The sequence below is a fragment of the Patagioenas fasciata genome, chromosome 3, assembly GCF_037038585.1.
Source record: "Patagioenas fasciata isolate bPatFas1 chromosome 3, bPatFas1.hap1, whole genome shotgun sequence".
Classification (NCBI taxonomy): domain Eukaryota; kingdom Metazoa; phylum Chordata; class Aves; order Columbiformes; family Columbidae; genus Patagioenas; species Patagioenas fasciata.
In genome coordinates, this window is record NC_092522.1 from 82,460,246 (window position 1) to 82,481,784 (window position 21,539).

Genomic DNA, 21,539 nt, shown 5'->3' on the forward strand with positions numbered 1-21,539 from the left:
GTCATGTGTGCAGGCGCGGCTGGTGGGATGGGAAAGGGATGGCCGATCACAGCGCCTGCACTGTGAGGTGATAACGGGCATCGTGCTCTTAGCCTTCAGGAAAAAGCATGTACTTGTGTCATCACTTTGGTATAGGGAGTGAACTGCCATTCCTCTTTAAAGAAAATCCCTTTAAAAAGGGGCCCGGCGGGAAAATAATCTGGCTCTCCCCAACCAGAATGCGGATTAGCAGAGTCATCATCATCTCTATTTTATGCGTTCCATACATTTGTATGTCCATTTTCCCTCTCTGTTATTTTTCGCTTTTTGTACTTCTAAGTGAAGTCTAGGCACTTGCCTTAGGTGAACAGGGAACTGCAAAGACAGAAGTCGGTGTGTCTTAACAGGGAACTCAAAGGCAACTAGCATTCTAGAGTGATTTTGCTCCAGAAACCTGATTTTCTGCGAGCACCTGACATTAGCGGCGTTTTCCCTCTCCTTTAGAGAAGGAACTTCAGTCCCGGAACTCTACCTCGAATGACCCGAGTGGAAATGAAACATCCCAGCGGATTTGCTTAAAGACCCAGCTCGATTTGTCCCCTACTTGCCGGGGTGTAACCAAGCCCGGAGGGGCCGGGGGCACCAGGCTCAGCTTGTTCGCAGTTCGTTTGCATGGCCACAGCCAGCTGCGCCCAGATCCGCCTTCCGCGCCCTCCCGCGGGGTCGGCCAGCTCCTACGCGCACCGCCGCCTGGATCAGGGCTCGGGGAGCCCCGGTGCCTGTCACCCGCCCCGAAACAGCGCGGCTCCTCCGCGTCAGCTGATTTTTCTCTGGAGGCTGTTGCCTTTATGCTTTCTTGCACCTATATGGATTTTAAGAACAAGGTTATATTTAGACCTGTTTTCAGCCAGGTTGGCCTATAGGACTATAGTTGTTCTTTCAAGGTTTCCCTTGGAGAATGAGGTTACACCACGGTGCGACTTCGTTACGCCTCAGTATAAAGCTCCCCTTGCGCTCTTTGCGATAATGTCTCGAGTGCGGCGAGAGGGCCGGGAGGAGGGGAGGCGGGTCAGCTAAAATGCGGATGGTAGACGCTGGGAGGTCCGTGATTGGCTGCGGTAACTGTCATGTGCTGCCGGCGGCTGCAATGCAGACACCGCGACTGCATTAAAACCTAGTTTTGGTATGCTCAAGTCCTCAAGGTCTCGTTAAGCTTGCCTGCCTCTTCATCAGGGCGTTGCAGAAGAGATCGTGTCCCGCTTGCTTCTGCGGCAGGGCTGCCACTGCTCGAATTGCTGCCCTGGGTTCAGGGGACAGGCGTGGCTTTCACTGCGCTTTTATTTTAAATTTTATTTTTATCATCCTATGGCTAGCCTGGCGTTCCAAAGTAGAAATGGGAAGAATAGGCCTTGCCGTGTGCCAGGGGCTTGCAAGCAGAGAAACGGCTGGCTTTTAAAAAGTGAGATGTGGTCAGCCCCTGAAATAGGTAACCTGGAGTGGAGGGGGGCTGTTAGGGAAAAGTTCGTGGTGGGCGAGTTGCGGCAGAGGATGTTGAACTCATCGTACCTAGAATCTGCTTATTTGTCTTAATGAGCTAATCAAACTCAACACGTTGTTGCTCAAATGAGGAAGGTAGGTGGTAAAAATACAGGGGACAATGAGAGGTTATGAGGACTTGCTGTTTTCTGCTGATGCAAGGTAGGTTCTCCTCCAGGAGGGCTCAATAAAGGTCCTGTAGCAGTCAAAATTTGCAAGTGTTTAATATATTATTCCAGTATACATCCTATAGCTACTGCAATTCCTTAAGGATGACATTGGATTACTCCAGTAAACCAGGAACAGCTGAGATATGTGTGTGTGCTGCAGTTTCCTCCCACGTTTCACCCACCTGACATCGGGTGCGTGGCAGAGCCACTCGTGCAGATGCTGTTCCTGGTAGAGGGATTCATTTGCCCGCTGCAACCTCCCCATGATATAAACACAGCTAGGAAAAATGTGCTTAGGGAAGACAAAGACAAACCTTGGCACATCAACTCTTGTGCATGGAAACCAAGGAGAAAGCAAAGGAGGTGCAAACTAGTGATTTTATGTTTTGAAATAATGAAGAGTCACATTTGGGATTGCAGGGTGGAGCTTGAAAGGTGGGATACCTCTCACTTTTCCTTTGAGTATAGGGAATGTCCGTCTTTTTCACTGAGTTGGAGTGAAAATAGCACAAGCTTTGGAAGATATGGTGCAGGATTTTTACCTGCTGTGTCCCTGTCCCCCTCTCACAGCACTTCATTCAGGAAAAGTCCCGGGAGCTTTTTTTGTTTGTTTGTGGGATAAGGAGATTTTTCTCACTGTTGAGAGAATCCTGAGTGTTCTGATGTTTTGGAAATTAACAGGTATCCAGTGGCACAAGTGCCCAACTGGTCTGGATGACCATTTTCAGTGCAGGCTGAACAGGAAGAGTGAGACTCTCTTACCTTGTAGCTTCCCGTCTCCCCTGGGATGATATAGATGATGAAAACAGAAAGAATGACACGGGGTTTTATGCAGAAAGGACCCCCAGCTTCCAGTTAGGAAAATAAAAACAGGTCATGTTCATCTTCCATAAATCCCAGGCTTTGAGAAAGTGAATTCTAGGATGGAGAACAAATGATTTTAATAAGTATATATACTGAAGTAAATAGGCATGGAGGCAAGGGCATTTCAGTAACAAGATGACAAGATGAAAGTTTTGGTGTTGTTTTTTTTTTTTTTTTTTTGTGTGTGTGTAATAGCAGCATGTCAAAATTAATATAAATGACCTTTAAGGTCTTCAGCTTTAAAGCACACATATTTGCTCTTCTTTGTATTCTGCTTGGCATATGTGAGTACAGACACAGAATATTTGTTTCTTTTCTTATTTGTTCTGTACACACAGTTTTGCCTTATCATTGATTATTAGCTGTGCATGTTTATCCCCTAAAGGAACTCAAGTATGAGTCAATTAATAGAGAATGCAACTGCTTAAGTTTATATTTAGATTGCAAACAACCTCCCTTTGAACAAATGGATAATGCAAAGTGCAAATCCTTTGGCTTTTTGAACATGAACAAATATTATAATAATTTGTCCCCAGAGAAAGCTAAGGAAGCTTTCCTAAATACACTTCGTTGTCCTTTACCATTTAAAAGAACAGCAATAGCGGTAATTTATACAGATAACCTGGATTAGGTACCTAATTGTGACTAATCTCTGTTCTGATGATACAATACATGTATGATATAGTTCCAGTTGACCCCTTCACATTGCACTTTGTAACTGGCTGATTAGAAGCACAAATTGAATGCAATTTGTTTGAAATATTATTTTTAAAATAACTGCCATATTGACGAATGTTTTACTTAATGATGTGGTAAATGCACTTCAGAATAAATTAACTGTTAATTGTATCTACATACTTCATCATTAGATTATTATTAGTATTTATAGTTTTGTGTACAAGCAGATTTAAAGGGATTGTACAAAGCAATGTGATATCATTCTGTGTGATGTCTCAGACTTTGAAAACATTCCTCCCTGGCATATTAAGTGGGCTTTGGGAGAATTTGTGTTTCATGTGAAAACAAAGCTCTGTCCATATATTTGAAAAAATTTCATTGTTACTGTTCATAGCTTTTCATAAACATCCTCTTTTTGGCCTGTCTCAGGGCCATCAGATCTCATCTCCTTTTCTTCCTAGTCAATGGAAGAATTCACAAACTGTATTTCCTTAACTACAGCCTCACATTTCCTAAGCGTTTCTTTCAAATCAACTTATTTTGAACTCCCACAGAATCCTCTTCTCAGTCAGAAGTAGATACATGTTCTTTTGTATCTCTCAAGTGTGTGATGGAGCATGTAGAATAGTGAATATGCTGGGAGACTTATTGTTTGCAGAAGAAATCCTGCACACCCTTACTCATATATTTAGTGGAACTAGTTGTATGAGTAAGCTTAGCCATCTAACTTTAATACTCAGGACAAGGCTTAGTGACTTTAACTGGATAATGTACTTTTTCTTAAATAGTTGTAAGCAGTAGAATCAGATTTGACCTGCTGCTTTTCGTTTATTTTTCTGTATGAATGGGAATTTTGGCACTTGCATAAGTGTACACAGAACTGGGTCCCACTTAATATGTTTAATCTAAGACTGGAAAGCCTATTGTAATTCACGTGATCTGATCTGCAATGTAAATATACGAAGGAATAGTTTTAATTGATAAAAATGCTTGGGAAGAATATTCCTTAAAGAAAAAAAAGTATAAAAAGATTTCTCTTGAACTATTCAGTGCCGTATTCTGTTTGTTAGTCATAAGTTTTTATTACAGACTTGTATCCCTGGAACTTTGTTTATATATTTCTTACAAATACAAGACAGGACTTTCCAGGTGTCGACAATACGTTTCTGCAGTTCTTCTTTGTTCATGTAGGGTATTTCTTAGCTACCATTTGTTTAATTCACTCCAAATTTCTATGCTTGTATTTAAACCAGGTGACTGTAATGGCCAAGGCACTAAAACTGGGAGCCAGAGTCTACGGTCACTGTGCACATGAAGAAAGTTTTATTTGCTAGAGTAAGGGTTAAAGGACTGCAGCTCAGATCCACAGGAAAACACCAAAAAAAAAAAAAAAAAAGTAATGAGTTTAAATGCATGCACATTGATAGTTTCACATGGCATGAAATTCAGGATTGCAAATAAGTGTCTCTACTCCAAGAAAGAAGGTGACTTCAAATGCTTTCCACTTCATCCTTTTCCCATTCAGTGTGCTGGTTGTTCGAGGTCTTTGGAAACTCCCTTCTCCTCAACACCAAGTTAGAATATTATAAAATTATTGTCTGGGGTTGAGACACACTGAGTAGCAGCAATTGCTGTGTCCAGCTGTCTGCTTCACTCCATGGAAGGAAGGTACATGTCCTGCTGCAGGGACTCTTACTCCTAGAATAACACAGTTTACGTTTTAAAGTAAACTGCCACAGGTTGCACTTTCCATGGAAGCACTGAGCTGTGCACTGTAGCACAGCTGTTCCTCCTGGAGAGGTTGTTCACACTTTATCCTTACTCTGCCCTTCAGCAGTTGGAATGATGCAAATGAGGCTTGTGAACACCACTAGAGCAGCTGGGTGCTTCAATCCCTTTGGGGACCAGCCTCAGTGGTCCTCCTACATGGCAGAGGTGGGGAGACCATAGGTCATGGAGTTCAGGGTTATGTTCACTGCTCTGTGATAGTTCAGAGAGCTGAAGACAAGTAAGGCAGTTGGGAGAGTGTCTGCTGGTTTTACCACATGACATTTTTAACATGTCTATGGCTGTGCGGAAGAAGCAGGTCAAGCAGTTGAACTGCTACCAAAGGACTCCCCTCTATGCTGTCATCCTCTCAATACTCCATACAAAACTGTATGCTGAACTGGCTCCTGCTCTCATAACAGCAACAGTGTGTTCCTTAAGCAGGTTTACAATATTACTAACTCTGCTTCTGTTTCCTTAATCTGTTTCATGTTTGCTCTCATTGCTCTGTGCTTTGTCTGAGGAGTGCTGGGATTCCCATGCTGTTTCACTGCAATTATCATGAGATACAACAGGTGTGATAAGTTACTAAACTGCTTCTGAAGTTAGCTCTTCCCTCTACTTTATGGTGTTCTTGCCAGTTTATATTCATACACACACAAACGTGGCATTTAGACATGGCCTAAAGTAAGTGTTAACAAATACATCTCCTTTGTCCATTCGACAGTGGCAAGTATCTGTTTAAAATCTAATTCTCCTTCCCTCACCTCTCTTTTGTACTTTACAGCGTGGGCCAGGCTCCAGCACACATGTTCGTACTCAGTAGGTTACTTCAGAGGCAGCCCCTTCCACTTTGATGACACTATTTATGGAGGCAGGCATGGCTCTGTGTGAACAAGGGTAGAACGTCTGACCCTTCTGAAGGCTTGGGATGGCTGAAGTCTGGAGTCAATCACAGGATCTTTAACACAGTTAGACGATTTATTCCTGTTGTTGTCTTTTGTTATCATCCACTTAGTGCAATTAAATCGCAGAAGTCCTGATTTACTAAAGCACTTGAGCACTTGGCAGGCTCTAAAAGTACTTAGACATAACTTTCAGTACATGATTATATCCTAGTGAATTCAGTTTTGAAAAAAACAAAACAAAACCAACCCTTAGGCATACACTTATAAATAAGACTATTCCTTCACTTTGCCAAGCAGAGATGGCTTGAAGGATGCATTTGTTACTGTGTTGAATTGGGACCTAATAAAGAACAGCCGTAGTTTTTCAGCTACAAACCACTGTGTATAAATCTTGAGGCAGCAATGTTGAAAATAACAGCTATTATCCACTATATCCACAGCTATTTCAGTGCAACTATGGAAACTCAAATGCCTGGCTAACTAAAGTTTGGCTATATCCCTAGCATTGTGTGGGTATTTTGACATAACCTAGAGTGAAGATTTTTAAACCCATCCAGTGTTCAGCATTCTTATATCTGGGCTGTCGGTAGGAAGCAAGCATGCACAGTCTGCCCTGAAGGCAGCTGGTTCCCAAGTAGCCTGCAGCTTTCTATAATTTCTGTACTCTGTTTGGCAGCTGGTAGCCTGGGCTGGTGCGATATAAAACTCTCTCCCTCTGACTTAGGCCTTGGACAACTGAAATCCACCCAAAACAATTGCATACTATTTTTTCTCTTGCTGTTTCCGAAGACTGTTTTGTACACAGAGCAACATAATCACCTTTAATGACTGCTTCATGAGGTATATCCCAGTAGAGTACTTGCTCAAATTAAGGCTGGATTTGGGGACAAATAGCTTGATAGCATCCTCCCATTTGCAGCCAAACTGCTAAACAGTGTTTCCCCCAAATAGTTCTGTTGGTCCTAAACTGCTAGTAGGAGAGGTAAGTGTGATCTTCTGAAAGATGATCAGCCTCCTTAGTGCTTTCTAGTCCATGAAAGGAGCAATGCGGGTGGGAACATGGCTTCAGTCCAAAGAAAAGTGCTTATCTGTGTGACTGCAACTGTGTAACTTAACTTGAGAATATGTAAGTAGAGTTTCCATGATCACATCTAGTGAGTTCAAGAAATCAATATGAGAGAAGGTATACAGTAGCATTTGCACAGGTGTGATACTCCGGAGTTGCTGTGTACATGCTACGGAAGTCACCACAAGCACAGTAAATCTCATACATTATGATATACTAGACATTGCACAAACTGAATCAAATGCTCAGTTACTTCAGCTGCAGATTAGCTGTAGTGTCAGTCCAAGGACAGCTGGTCCTTGGACAGTCCAAGGTTTGCGGTGGAATTGATCTGTGTGAGTACCATGGACATTTTTATGGGAACATAGTGCAGTCTGATCAGAGACACTTCCAGGCATCTGGAAACCCGTGGTAAACGTGCACATGAAGCAGTGACAACAGAGTGGCTAAAGCCAGCAAAGGCCCCTGCCTGTTCTGGTCCAAGCAAGGTCCAAGAGGGCAAAAGTGCTAGCCAGACATTTCTAAATAAGATTTTAGTAAGGTGTTATTGTGTTGTATTTGATGATTTTTATTTATTTGTGGAGAAATTTTAGCTATGCCTAGTAAGGATTAGCTACTTATAACCATTCAACTCACTGGATGCCTATTTTCCAGTTTCATAAGCTGGATTTTAACATGGGGATGTGTTTCTGGAACTCTACGTTAATCAATAAATGTTGTTGGGAGTATTATCAAAAAGCATTAACTACCATTAAAAAAATTCTTTCTTCTGAATTCAATAGAAGGTGTGGGGTCAACAGTAGCTGTGCAATGTGCAGTAGTTTAACTTACTCTGTGGCCCACAGTGTCCAGGCAGCCAAGCAGGTTATCTTATATCAATTTTAACATTTAATGGACCCACTTAAGAAATATAACAGCATATAATGTATACTTTGAGGAGACAGAATCAGTATTTAGCAGGAAAACATAAAATAAAATGGAGTATTATGGAGTATCTAATAGCCTTATGACATTGGGTTTTTTTGCTATTTGTCTCTTGGTTTATCAACATAAGCACTTTATGCATTGTATGTCTATCAAAGCTGGATGGCCAAGCCTGAGTGTGATAAGAACAGAGCCTTAGACCCAGCTGGCAAGTAATGTGATTGGGACATGGCTGGAGCAGAGGTTTGGCTGTGGGTGGGAAGGAGCTAAAAGGCAGTCCGAGAAGGTAGATATATTGATTTCTAAAAAAAACCCCAAAGCCATTCTCCCCAAATACCAAAACCACATACAAGTCTTTGTCCTTCTTCCTTCTCTTATTTCCTCTAAAAATCAAGTAGGACAAGTGTCAGTCAAAAAGCATTTATTAAGTATTACAGTGGTTGTTTGCTTTGTGGCAGATGACGGCACATGATGGCTCTTTGAGACAAAATGCTGCCCCTTGGCCAAAGTTGAGGAACTTTAGACAAGGGAATTGTAAAGGCTTTCAGTGTACAAAAAAATTGCTTCTTCTTCTGAAGGTAAAAGTCTTACAAGTAGAAAGGACTAATCTGATGAAAGAGAAAGTGATCTATTGTAATGAGACATCCTTGCCAGAGGGAGGTCATGAATCCTTTTGGACTCAACATGTCTCTTCACCATGGGGCACAGCTGATCAGAAAACACAAGTAAGTACGTTATGAGGCATGCACATAGGAAATTTCCCATAGAGGAACAAACAGAACAAACAATAAACCATTTTTCAATCACATAATTGTTTTTCTCAAATGAACTATTACCAGATCACAGAAGCTTATCCAGAAAGTCATCACAGAAAAGCTAACTAATTTTTTTAAGTGTTCACCTTATGATCTTAGGAAGATTGTCACAAGAAAAGCTTTAATTATGTGGAACATGGATGAGTTGATAAAATCTGAAATATCAATAAATTAACTTTTACAGTAAATTATTAAAAGAAATAACAGCAAATTGTCAGGATCACTCTTCACTGCACAGTTTCAAAGGAACTGAAGTATGAAATTGCTTAACTACTCTGGTGTAGAGTGTAATATTAGAACAGCTATACAGGATCAGACGCATACTAATAGTGACCATAGCAAATGCTTTGGAAAGAATTTAAAAATAGGACAAGCATGCAGTAATGCTTCCCCAGCACTTTCTCTCAGTCTTCAAGAAGTTCAAATGACTCCCTAAGAAGAGAGGAAATCTTTGAATGTATTCATGTCAATATTTTGTGGTTTATTTTTCTCCATGAATTCATCGGTTTACTTTTTAAAACTATGTGAGCTTTTGCCAAGCCTAAGCAAATGCGGTAAGAAAGGCCTCTTTTTGTTGTGAAAGTATCACCTCTTCATTCCTTTCACAGACCATACTTTTTGTGTTAGAAGAAAAAGTGAACAGTTGCTTCCTACTCATTTTCTCTGTGTTGCTCATAAGTTACAGATCTTATTTTATTCTCCCAGTCACATATTTTTTATCCTGAGGAGTCTCCTTAATTATTCCTCATAGAGATGTTCCAAATCCACCGTCCTTGCTGTCCCACTCTGAACTTATTCACATTTTCAGAATGAGTTGTCAGAATATATGATATTTGAGGTGTCAGTGCATGAGGGGTTTGTGTACAGCATGAGGTATAATCCTAATTTATTGCATAAGTATGCAATGATGTGCATTTTCTTACAATCAGAGCAGTCTGTGTTATCAGTGATCTCTCTGCAATGTAATGTATTATTCTTTTGTGAAACTTAGTGTAAGTGGTGAGACATAGAAATTGGAGGGTTCTTCACCAAAATGGTGTTTAAGGCTACTAATTTCAAAGAGAAAAACCTGGAATTAGGTTTTAAAGGTCATACTTAAACACTGTAGAGGTGAGTGTTGTAAATGCACCTAATAACTCGGAGTCCATAGCTACGTAACTGTCTTTTGTGGCTTTTAAATACCCAGAAACAGGACTTTTATCCAATTTTGTGCCAACGTTTCAGTTATTGTTACTTACAAAACATAGCACAGTAAAATCTTTGAAGTATCTTGGCAGCTGTTTTAGCCCTTTTCCTTCCCATGAGGGGACAGAACTGGTATGAGACTCTAATGTCTAAAGAAGTGCACAGATTTTAAAATGAAAACACCCAAAATCCTTCATGTAAACCATGAAGACCTCCTTTTGGTTCTCCTTATTACCTACCTTAATGTGCTATAGGAATCCTTTAGAAACCTGTTAAAAATTCAGCAGCAATGTCTCAAATCCTTTTATTCAAGCATATCATATAGCTATCTAGTGTGCTATTTCTAATAATTTCTGCTTGGTTAGGTACGCAATAACAACGATATTACATGTATTCAGTCAAGTATTTTTATTCATAGAATGCATCTCAAATTTATTTTAGCAGTTTAAATAAGTGAGTTTAATGTATACTTAGTCAAGCATTACAGTAGTGAGGGCTTAAGCAGATTAGAAATAAATGAATCCAATTAAAGAACACGCCTGTGGAATTTGATATGTCATAGGCATGAATGAACTGTTTGCACAGCAACTGTAAAGAACTCATTAATGATTAACTATCCAGAAGAGGTTTAATCAAGGATAAATTGTATAGGACATAGTTAAAAACATTTGTGTTGAATACATTAAGACCCTGAAATAATAAAAACATGTTTCGCACCAATAGTGACATGAGCACTGGTCCTGGGAAATGTAATTTTTTATCTGTGGCAGATGTGCAGCCAGGGACTGCTAGCTTAGTAACATCAGCTGTCATATGCGTGGATAGCGGGAGATTGTTCCTTCCAACAAAAAGCTTAGATTTAATAGGCGAGATAGACAAAGATATTTCACAAAATAAGTGTTTCCTGCAAGGATATATTGTTCTTCTCCCTTTCAGAGATAATATTCAGCAAAGTTAAGGTAGGAGTGATCAGTGCTGGGGTAAATTTGACCCTACCAAAACTAGAAGTCACACTGGACACATTGAGGTTAAGCTCAAGCAAGTGGCAAGTGCTTGCTGAAATCCTGTGATACATGATTTGTCCAGTGTGGTATCAGTAGTCTGTGGGAAGGCTAAGAATTGAATCCAGATCACTTGGTTACCAGATCGATGTCTCAAAGATGTCAGTGATATTCAAGGTATATTTTTAACATGTAAAAATATTAAGAAGTCTGACATGGGAAAATCTGCCCTGTATAACAGCAGTCTGTTGCACTGTTGTCAGTCAGGCTTTTTGGGAAACAGAAACTATCTTACATGGACATGTGAGAACTCATGTTTATGTGACATTAATTCCTAAAGGGTTGCTGGGTACATGCACTTGCTGATGCACTGAAGTGACATGGGTTTTTATGGAGCGGTTGAAAAGGAGTAGGTGGAAGAAAAAAAATTAGACTTTTAAAGTCTCATTTAACAGACCTGTGGTTTATTCAGAAATATTATTTTGAATGTGCAGTTGAATTTAAAGTAATGGAAAACCCCAAATGAGTAAAAAGAAGTCACATAATGATTTAATAAAGGCTGATGGGATGGATGTGAGTCATGAAGTTCTATATGATTTAGGATGCCTTCAGATAAAGTATTCTTAACTATTTGGTGACAATTGAAAAAAAGAAAAAAGCATTGCAGCCATGTTTCTATGATCCAAATTTCTCATTACCAGGCAGATTCTAACAAAAACAAACATTTATGAACTCCTTTCAAATATATTTCTCCATTTAACTTGCCAAGCACTGAATACACATCAAACACGAATTCTAGACAGTTGTGCTCCTAGGCACCTCGCATTTGAAGGAAAGCACTCCCAGTATAAATAAATGTTACATAATTGAACTCAGGTAATAATATTTGCTTTTTTTTTTTTTCATTGCTATCTGTAACTAAATATGGTAATTATGTATAGTCAACCTAGAATATCTTAGGCATTTCATTCATGAACAACAACAAATCCCTTGTACATATTTTCATCTAGCAGATCTAGTAAATAAAGGCAAATACAGTGTACAGAGGGCTCATTTTGGAGCCAGAAATGGCTAGACATGCCATTGGGAATGACAAACTATACTTTCAGATTACTGAAAACTCTGACACACCATGATTATCTAGAGGCCAGGATGTTTTATTTAGCTCCAACTAATAGTTACATGACTGCATTCTGAGATGAGAAACCAATCAGGGAACAGATAAAATTTCTCTTAGAGTAGTTGTCTGGAGGATATCACCAGATGTTTGTGCTAAATAGTTCGTGTAGAAAACTTTGTGCCTAAATTTTCCTAAGTGTTTCAAATCGTTTAACTAAACTTTCTCATTTGGATTGCTCTGTCTTAAAAAGAAACTACAGAAACCTGATAGCATGTATGCAGATCTCATGGCTGTAAAATTTGACTCAACAAGATGTAAACAGCTACTGTTGCTGATGCTATTTGTGGAGATAAATGACTGCCTGGAACTTAGGGAAGGGATCCAATATACAGATCTCATACTTCTCCAAGTAGATGCATTGCTTAACCATCAAGTGTACTAATGATAAACAACCACTTGAAAGATTTCTGGAGGGTCTTTCCAATTACTTTGGTGAGCAGTAGGTCAGGCCTATATGGGACTCCAGAAGTCTTAGAAAGGAGGATTATCAACATCATTCCAATAACTGATGGGAAAACGGGGAGTATCTCTGAGGTCACGCAACTGAACATTAGTGTAGTTTCACTACAAGCAGCCAAGGTTCAACAGCTTTTTTTTCTCACTTTGTCCTGAAACTTTTCTTCCTATATGAGCTGAATGAAACTTCCTTATTTTGACTGGTTCTGGAAGATGCGAAAGGGCTTGCATACACTCCTCCTGACAAGTCTCGTGAGCAGACTGAGGCCTTTGTAAACATTTCTGAGACACATTGTACATGAACAGAGGACAGAGCAGATGAGGAAATTGTCTGTTTTGTTGTACCATCTGCTGATTTAGAAAGCCATGAAGATGACAAACAATCAGAATCTGTTCTCTTTTCACTAATTTGCTAAATGGTGCTCTGTTAGCATTGCATGAGCTGGAGTGTGGAAATGTTAAAACTTGCAGGCATTGTTTAAAAGTAGAAGAATGATATATTACAGTATTGTGGTTAGACATGCATGAGGATGTGCCAGACTTTTACCACCTTCATGGATGATTTTAACTGAATTGCAACAGCTCAGCAAAATAGACTCAACATTAATGACATTAACACCTTTAGTTTAATCTCACAATTTCAATTCTATGTTCTGTTAGACCAGCAGAAAATCTGACAAATATAATCTTTCTGATTTTTAGCTAAAAGAAATGCAAAGTGCATATTACCCTTTTCATAGATTTCGCATATAAAAGTAGAGGAAATGATGACCATATATTCCCGTCAGTTTGGTTCAATAGAAATAATAGTGCAACTGATCAAAATTACACTGTTTTCTTTTGCATGAACAATGCTTCTCACTTTGCTTCAGTTGTGTGAATGGTTTTACCCATGATATAAGAACCTTCTGCATTAAGGTCACCTAGTGCTTTTACTTTCAGCTTGTACTTCATTAATTACTTCGTGTAAAGAATGACGCGGCGGTAGGTCATCAAGTGTTTGTCAGGTTTAGGTGGTCACGATGCCTCTTTATTCTTTATTTACTGTGATTTCCAGTGACAGTGTGATCATTGCATATTGCTCAGACTATCAATTGAAAGATACCTAAGAAAAAGTGGAAGATCTTTTTCCAGTTGTATACTGATATTTTGATTGCTGCTGGAGAAAATGAGCTGAAATGCATTTCTAATCCAATGCTGTAACTCCACATACAAAAATTTAATTACTGTGAAACTTCTTTAAGGTGTCTAAATTTAGTGTCTTTTGATGGAAATAGATGTATTATAAACATTCGCCTCTCTGTTGGTCATCTTTGTATTCTCAGTCACTGCATGTATAGCTTTTTCTTCCCTTCTGGTATGTTGTGGCATTAGTGTAAAAAGATGCTCTTTCTTATAGCTTTTGCAGAATTTTCTATGGACTGAGATTTTTTTCTTCTCTTCTAAAGGTTTTCTTCTTGTTTTGAATGTTATCCTGCTTATGACTGTAGATATCTGTAGATCTTTATTCATGAGTCTGATTGTTCTTCTTAAGTTCTGTTGGTTGAATCTGGATATTTATTCTTCGCTAATGGGTGTCATTATTTTACTGCTTCCTCTGAATACATTCTGTTGAGCTGCTCTTTCTATTTGAAAACATTTTTCAGGGCTTAAGTTCTCTTCCATTCAATAGCCAGAACTGTCTTTAAGTAGGGAATCTTAATATCTTCAGTAGTATTTGTGTTTTTAGCTCTCTGATATTAATGTCTAGCCTCACTCTAGTTTTCAGATTTTCACTAAAGTAGTCCCAAACTTCAGCCTATTGCTTGAAAAAACACAACTACGAAAAAGATCAGTTTGTGTGTACAGTTTTAGTTTGTCTTGGGCCACCCTGTGCCCAATGGGTGTCTGTCACTAATTCCAGTCTTCCCAACATTATTTGTAGCAATGCTGACTCACTTCATGTTTTTTCCTTCAAAAAGGCTGTATACATTTTTTTTTTTTTTTCTGTTTCACAGTGAGCTCAGTTCCACAGGCTCAGTGCCATATTTGGCTCTGTTATTTGCTGAGAATTCAGGCTTTGTGGTGCTTTGATACTACCCTAACTGTTCTTTTTTGGGTCTATCTGCTAATGAGTCATTTTGTTAGACAGCCTGTTGCCACCATGTTTCATGTTGTAAACTTTGGCAATAGGAGTAGGTAGAAAATGTCTTCTAAGGCTGAATTGTGAGAACTCTTCACACAAGTGTTGCAGATCCAGCTGGCATCTGAGTCATGTACAAACAGATTGGCTTCCTCTTCCAAGTGCTCTTCTGCTTCAAACTATCCTTAGTCTATGCAGCTTGCTATAGCTAGATCCCTTTAGTAGAGAATGTTTTGTACTCAACTTTCAATTGCTTTATTGTAGACAAGTGCAGTTGGTACAGCTATCAATCCTTGGTTTTTCGTGATGCTAGCTCTAGTACATCCATAAGTGCTTCCAAAATTAGACTCAGGCTTTATAGTGGGCATTGGAAGAACCAGAGACATGGGACAGAGTGGAAATGCTTCTGGGAGTTAGATCTGAGAAGAAAATGGGAAACAGAATGTTGTAGCAAGAGGATTTAATGCTTTGTCTTCTGATTTCACTTAGAGTGAAGCATGGTAATCCAGTCTGTAGGTGCCTGATACATTGACCATACAGGCCAGATTCTCATATGAGGGGGAGGGACAAGACAGAGGAGAAAGAATACATTTTTGGAAGCATATGCTACCAAAAGCATATGCATCCAAGTTTTTTGAGGAGTCAAAGAGGACCCAGAATTTTCATCCAACTGTGGAAAGAATGGCTGTTTCCCATCATGAAAAGGTGGAGGTCTTCAATGTGTTTCCCTTTGGAAAGAAGCATCACTTTGGTCTTGTCTGGATTCAGTTTGATCCATCTGTTCTTCATTTAAGAGCTAATTTCCTGTAGTTATTCTGATGTTTTATAGTGATGATAGTTGCATCAGAAAATGAGATAAATAGTAGATTGTCAGTAACATACTGTTAGCAATTGAAGACATGCCATATCACTCCCTCTCTCAGCAGTCTCATGTAGATAGATGTAGACTGCAGGGATCCCTGTGGGATCCTGAAGATGAGGACCTTAGAGGAAGAGGTTCATATCCACCACCTATTTCTGAATTACATGTGGAACAAAAAATGAAGTACTACTATGTTGCTGGGACTGTGTAATAGAAGATTCAGTTGTCTGAGACAGGAATCTGGAGATTGCACTTCCATGGTTGATGGAAGTTTTATAAATTACTCCAAGAAGCTGTGAGAATTTCCATCTGTAGTTTGTGTACCACTAGGAGCCCTGGTTCCTTCTTTGTCTCACAGTGCATATGGTTATACTCAAATGTCTTCATTTCTTGGTGGAACATCATCTGCATCTGACATTGAGACCACAGGACCCTTCCTCCATGTTTTCTTTGCCCCCGCCCATCCCCTCTCCTCCCCTTTTTTTTTAAGTTCTCGTATTTATTTTGGTCTGTTACTATTTGTGTTCTGGTGTCTATCTTGACTCTTCTGAAGTGTAGATGTGCTAGGGTAGGGTTGAGATGATACTGAATCATGCCTTAGTGGTACAGAAAAGTCCAGGTGTTTTGTCTTCAAGTAGAGTGCAGATGTGTTCTATTTCTAAGTGAGAATTTTGTATTCAGCAACAGGAACTTCAGATAATGTTTTTCTTACCCTTTGCTTAATGATGTTATTGTATAAGCAATTGGCTGTAAATACCAGCTTGTGGTGTTTATTTTAATGTGTGGTGTCCTGGAAGGATGACTCCTCAGCATAACGATAGCAAGTACTCAGAAAAGTGGCACATAATGGCAGGTAAGGTTTTGCACAGCCTGGTTTGCTTGGGTTTTTTCAGATTCTCATGATCTACAAGCATTGTACAGTGTAGTCTGTAGGGTTTGAACGCTTGGCCCTTACACAGATTGTAATAACAGGCAAGTAGTGTTGGAGTGATGGTCTGAATACTGGGATGCTGTCTCATCCAATTTTTTAAAATGCTTCCAGTGTCATGAGAAAGCAGAAGAGTGTTACAGGGTGGCATACACCAGAGATGGTGAGGTAATGGCAGGAGCACTGAGCTATGGGTTCGCTAGCAAAAAGGGAGTCAAAATAATTGGGACATTCCAAACCAAAACAGAACCTCCTCATTTTCCTGAGGCTGTGAAAAATTTATCTATGTAGTTTTGATTAATTTTATTTTCTGGAGGCAACACTTTCTGCATCTGACACTGAGGCCAGAGGACCCTTCCTTTTCTTACAATCAAATGATCAGGAGGAATGTGTATATTAGGATGAGACTGATAGTTTTTTCAGGACTATTGATAATATCTCATGTTACTGTAGTAATTAAATATGAAGATTACTTGACATCCTTTGTTTCTGATGTTTTGCATAACATCAAGGTAATTTTGTAAGACTCAATTATGGAGACAGATACTTTGCATGTCAAATCAAGGTGTCTGGATGGAAATTCTGAGGATAACCACAGGAAAGACTGATGGTTTCAAAATACGTGGATGAGCCTTACCTGTCAAATAGGTCAAAGCAAATCCCAATATTCAGATGCTTTCACTGCAGGCAGAATATTTGAAATGCAAATATTATAGCAGAGGCCTGTCTCTAATAAAGCCAAAATTTGAAGAAATGACTTCACTAAGAAGTAATTTTGTATTACAAAACATTGATGATACTTGGCCAGTCTCTCTCTGCTATGGACTGGAAGGAGTGTAGTCAGCACAATCAGTGATTTGTTTTCATGTGTTATGTATACATGGATACATACACATTGTCTGCATTCCAAAAAAACCTTCAGTCTCTTCAACCAACAACTTAATTGTTTATCAGGTGAAAAAAAAAAGCGTAGAACTGGCATAAATTAATTTGTCTGTTCTGCAGGTTTGTCTGTGTCTGTTCAAAGATTAATCCTATTTAATTTGTTTCAGTGATTTATCAAGTTTATCCTTCTGCCTCTGACTTTTATGTGAAATCATTTCAGTGTACTAAGCTGTGATATGCTCAGGTTATCGTGCAGTCCCTTTCTAAAAAATGTTAGGCTGTCATGGCTTACATCAATATATGTGTGATTATAGAGCAAGATATTGTTGCCAAAGTTGAGTGAACAATTTATTATTAATGTAATTCATTAAGGATGAGTCTTTTGGTTTAGAATGGAGTATGGGGTAATGTGTGAATGAATATGTTTGCCTCCTTGACTGCATAAGAGAAACATTCTTCCCATGCTCTCCTGCTTTGCTGATTAACACAAAGGAAGAGAAAAGCCATGAATCCTTCTTCTTTTGCTCCAGGTAGGCAGGTCAGGGAGAAACTCTTGCTTTGCTCTCTTTCAATAAATCATTGTCAGAATAGGTTCCGTATGCCTACATGAAAGCTGGAGAGCTCATTCCTTACTCCCCTGAGTACCAGCAGACATGCAGATGTGTGCAGAGGGGTGCAGTCTCATGCATAGACTCTTGTTATGTTTAGCAAGGCTTTGTGAATGATGCCACTTTTCCTTACTTTTATGTATTTATTAGACAGTTTGAAGAAACTAACACTCAACTTCACAAACTGCTGTTATATCTAGCTTCCCATAGAAAATCTCTAGTATCTTGTGAGTGGGGGACAGACCATTTAAATGGCAAGATTTGTATTTATTTGTTTTCTCTGACTAGAAAATTTTTTCCTTATAAGAAACTCCAAATAGAGCAATAAACACAAAATGCATAGAAGAAGAAAAATGCAAAAATTTGCACCTGAAAAATTTTGCCTGAAACCTTGTAAATAAAGAAAAATACAACTTTAAATATGAAGTGTTTTCCATTAAAAATTATTTGTTCAGTTTATTTAGTCATCTATGTAGGCTGTTATGTGCATGCCTGTATATGCATGAACACACACACACATATACACACGTGGTAAGCTTGTAGTTGTACAGTTAGAAGAGTTTTGAGGAAAATGTATCCTATTTACTGCTTAGCTATGTGACCAAAGCAGAACTGTAATATAAATCTCAGAAATTTCCATCCCACTGAAGAAAGTAGATCAGGATGATAACAGTTGGATGCAAAAAGCAATCATATTTTCGGTATAAAAATAGTGCTATTCTTTAGTAAGCTATACTACTTAAAGGTAATAGGGGGATTGCCCTGGATGGTTTTATTATTTTTCCTTAAAAATATATTTTGTTTCCACCCGACACTAAGAAGGAAGGAATGTTTCCCATTAAGATACGAAGTGAGTTTGTTTTTCACTTTTGCCTTTTATATAGGGATACTGAATATAAAGGACTACAGCTCTCCCTGGATCAGGTCACTGCTACCAAGCCGGCATTCTCATACGCAAATTCAACTCTGACCATAACGGATAATAGAAAGGGAAGCAAATCTCGCCTCTCGAGCACAAAGTCAAAATCAAGGACATCACCATACCCGCAGGTAGTTGTCTTTGAAAAACAAAATTAAATCTTTTTAATATCTTGATTTTGACTGCTATTTTACCCAAATAATTAGAATGGGCTAAAGAACATGTTACTCAAATGGAATAAAGGATGAAAGGTTATAAGATCTTGAGAGAGGAATATGTTTCTTTAAACTGTTTCTAAAAAGCTAGAAACATTTATGTTTCAGTATGTTTAATGAATAATTATCAACAACAACAGCACATGGCTCAGAGTTAATGAGAAGTGGACAAAAGGACAAGCAAAAATGTTGGTTTTGAAATAATTTGGTTTGAGAGGACTGTGAGCTTTGCCATTTGAGAAAGCTAGCTTTTTCTTACTCATTCCTTAATAATTCCAACATATCTAGAAAGCTGCCAGATATTTGACAGCAGTTAAATACTGAAATCTTAGTCAGGAAGAGTGAATTTTGAGGACGGAAAGCAACAAGCTAACTTGCTGGACTGGAACAAGAAAGCTTTTCTATGTACAAAGCTTTGAAAGGGAGAAAGCATTAGGAGGTGGCCATTGGCATCAGTAGACTTTAATATCATTTTCAGGCCTAATGTGAAAGGAACATGTCCCTGCTTGGCGAATGGACCAGACTTGATTTGGTCTCTGAACTGGAGCTTACCTAATATGTTTATGCAACTGATTTCTGTGAACAATGTGCATACTTACATTGTCAACCCTTTGGCTCAAATCTGTTTGTCAAAATAACCATTAAGTTTAGTGAATAATGATGCAAGTCTTACTGACCTTATGCCACCACACAGTGGATATAAATGTGTGCATTCATGATGTAATATTGGAGAGCTATGTATTTTTAAAGAGTCCAGGTCAATATTTAACTAATAATGACCTTGATGACTACAGTTTCTCTGCAGGCACAATGTTTCCTAAACTGACCACTAAGAGTGTATAATACGATCCCAAGTGTCTACATCACTTCCTTGTTTTCTTTCTTTTTCCCCTCAAAAGTACCAAGGGTAAGACTTTCAGTTAAATGACATCTGCTATTGACACAGGGAATAATAACCAAGTGCATAGATATGAACTTGGATTCTTCATTTTAAGAATGTCATGGCTCTTGCTGTTTAATAATTTGTTCACATACTTTTCTGTGGGTTGTTAAAGAAGAGTTTTTCTCTTGAATGCAGTACACCAAACAATTGTAATGAAACTGCTTTAAAGCATTCAGAAAGATACCTATAATTAATTCTAAATCAGAGTTTTGAGGTGGCCATCTTTGATTTACTGAAATTACTCTTAATATCCCCTTATACAATCCTTTCAGAAGTCCACATTTGCTAGCAGGACAATCCCAATTGAAGACCTGTTCTCCTCCCACATCAATTCACTTTCTGAAAGTGTGACCTTCATCAATACCTCCTTAATCTCTTCACAACCAGGAAAAAAACCTGACCTAGTGCAGTGTTGAGACTGTTGGTTTATCAGGGATTGTTGTCTTAAGGCTCAGGATGTTTAGTCTCCAGTTTCATTTTGCATCCTCATTACCAGCTGCCTGGTAGTAAAGTCAAAGATTTCATCATTCAAAAAGAAGCAGCCGTGCTAGTTGCCAGTATCTTGAAAAATGGTCATTCCATTCATTGTAGCACATCACCACAAGCAACGCTGGCAGCTTGGCTTTTGCATCCCTCTCATCCTTCTCCACCACTGAATGAACTGTTGAAAGACTGAGAAAAGCTGTTTTGAAGAACATGCAGCAGGTGGTATGGTCTGTGTCCCTCAGTCCCCAGTCCATGTAATTTGCCAGTCGCTGAGAATTAGAGTGTGATTCAAAAGCCACAGTAGAAAAGTGGAGGCATGGATTTTGGCTTACAAGGGAGCCTGGGTTTTGGTGGAGGAAGGAAGCAGGAAGTTTATCAGTAAAATAATGGCAGTGGGCAAAGTATTTCTTAAAGTTAAGGGCACCTAGAAGATTTAAAATATACCTACTTTCTTTTGAATTTCTTTCTCCTTAGTATTTACTTTGTTTCACTGTTGAAGAGAAAAGGGAATCATGTGCTTTATTGGGTGTTGACTGAGAATCCTCTCCCTTGCCAGCTTTGTGCCCCTAGGATAGATACATGAGATGTGAATTGTAAGAAAACCGTGATAATAAGTTTCAGCTGTTTGTTTAATACTAGGGCAAAAAATGGATGTTTTGGTCACCAAAGACAGTGTTAATGCTTTTTTTTTTCCCTCAAATCTTATGAAAAAGCAGACATAATGTAGTACGGCACTTCTAGATTGTTCAAGGAAAAACTGAGTTTGTTAAATTGGCGGTGTTGCTCCGTGTCTGATTAACAGAGTGACTTTAGTACAGTGGGCTGGTGAGTTTTGTGCAGCCAGTCCCAGGCCAAGGGAAGGTAAAACAGAGAGGAGGGCAACCCAAAATTCATGAGACAGCTCTAGGACCTGCTCAAACACATTGAACAGTGATCTTCTAGTTCTGTCTTACCAGAGAGGTGGAGAGCTGAAAGAGGAGGTGAAAAAATGAGAAAAGTGAAGACTTAAGAGAGATTTGCATAAAAAGAAAGTTCTGAGTTG

At 39.0% G+C, this 21,539-nt stretch overlaps 1 protein-coding gene across 2 annotated transcripts in view; it reads left to right on the plus strand.

Annotated features, from left to right (window-relative positions):
- The window catches only part of SIM1 (SIM bHLH transcription factor 1), a 52,279-nt gene that overhangs the window by 17,597 nt on the left and 13,143 nt on the right, over nt 1-21,539 (plus strand). For both annotated transcript variants that reach the window (XM_065835116.2, XM_071806705.1), the window contains one exon: nt 18,819-18,984. In XM_065835116.2, the coding sequence (XP_065691188.2) occupies nt 18,819-18,984 (166 nt within the window). The remainder of the gene's footprint in view (nt 1-18,818; nt 18,985-21,539) is intronic.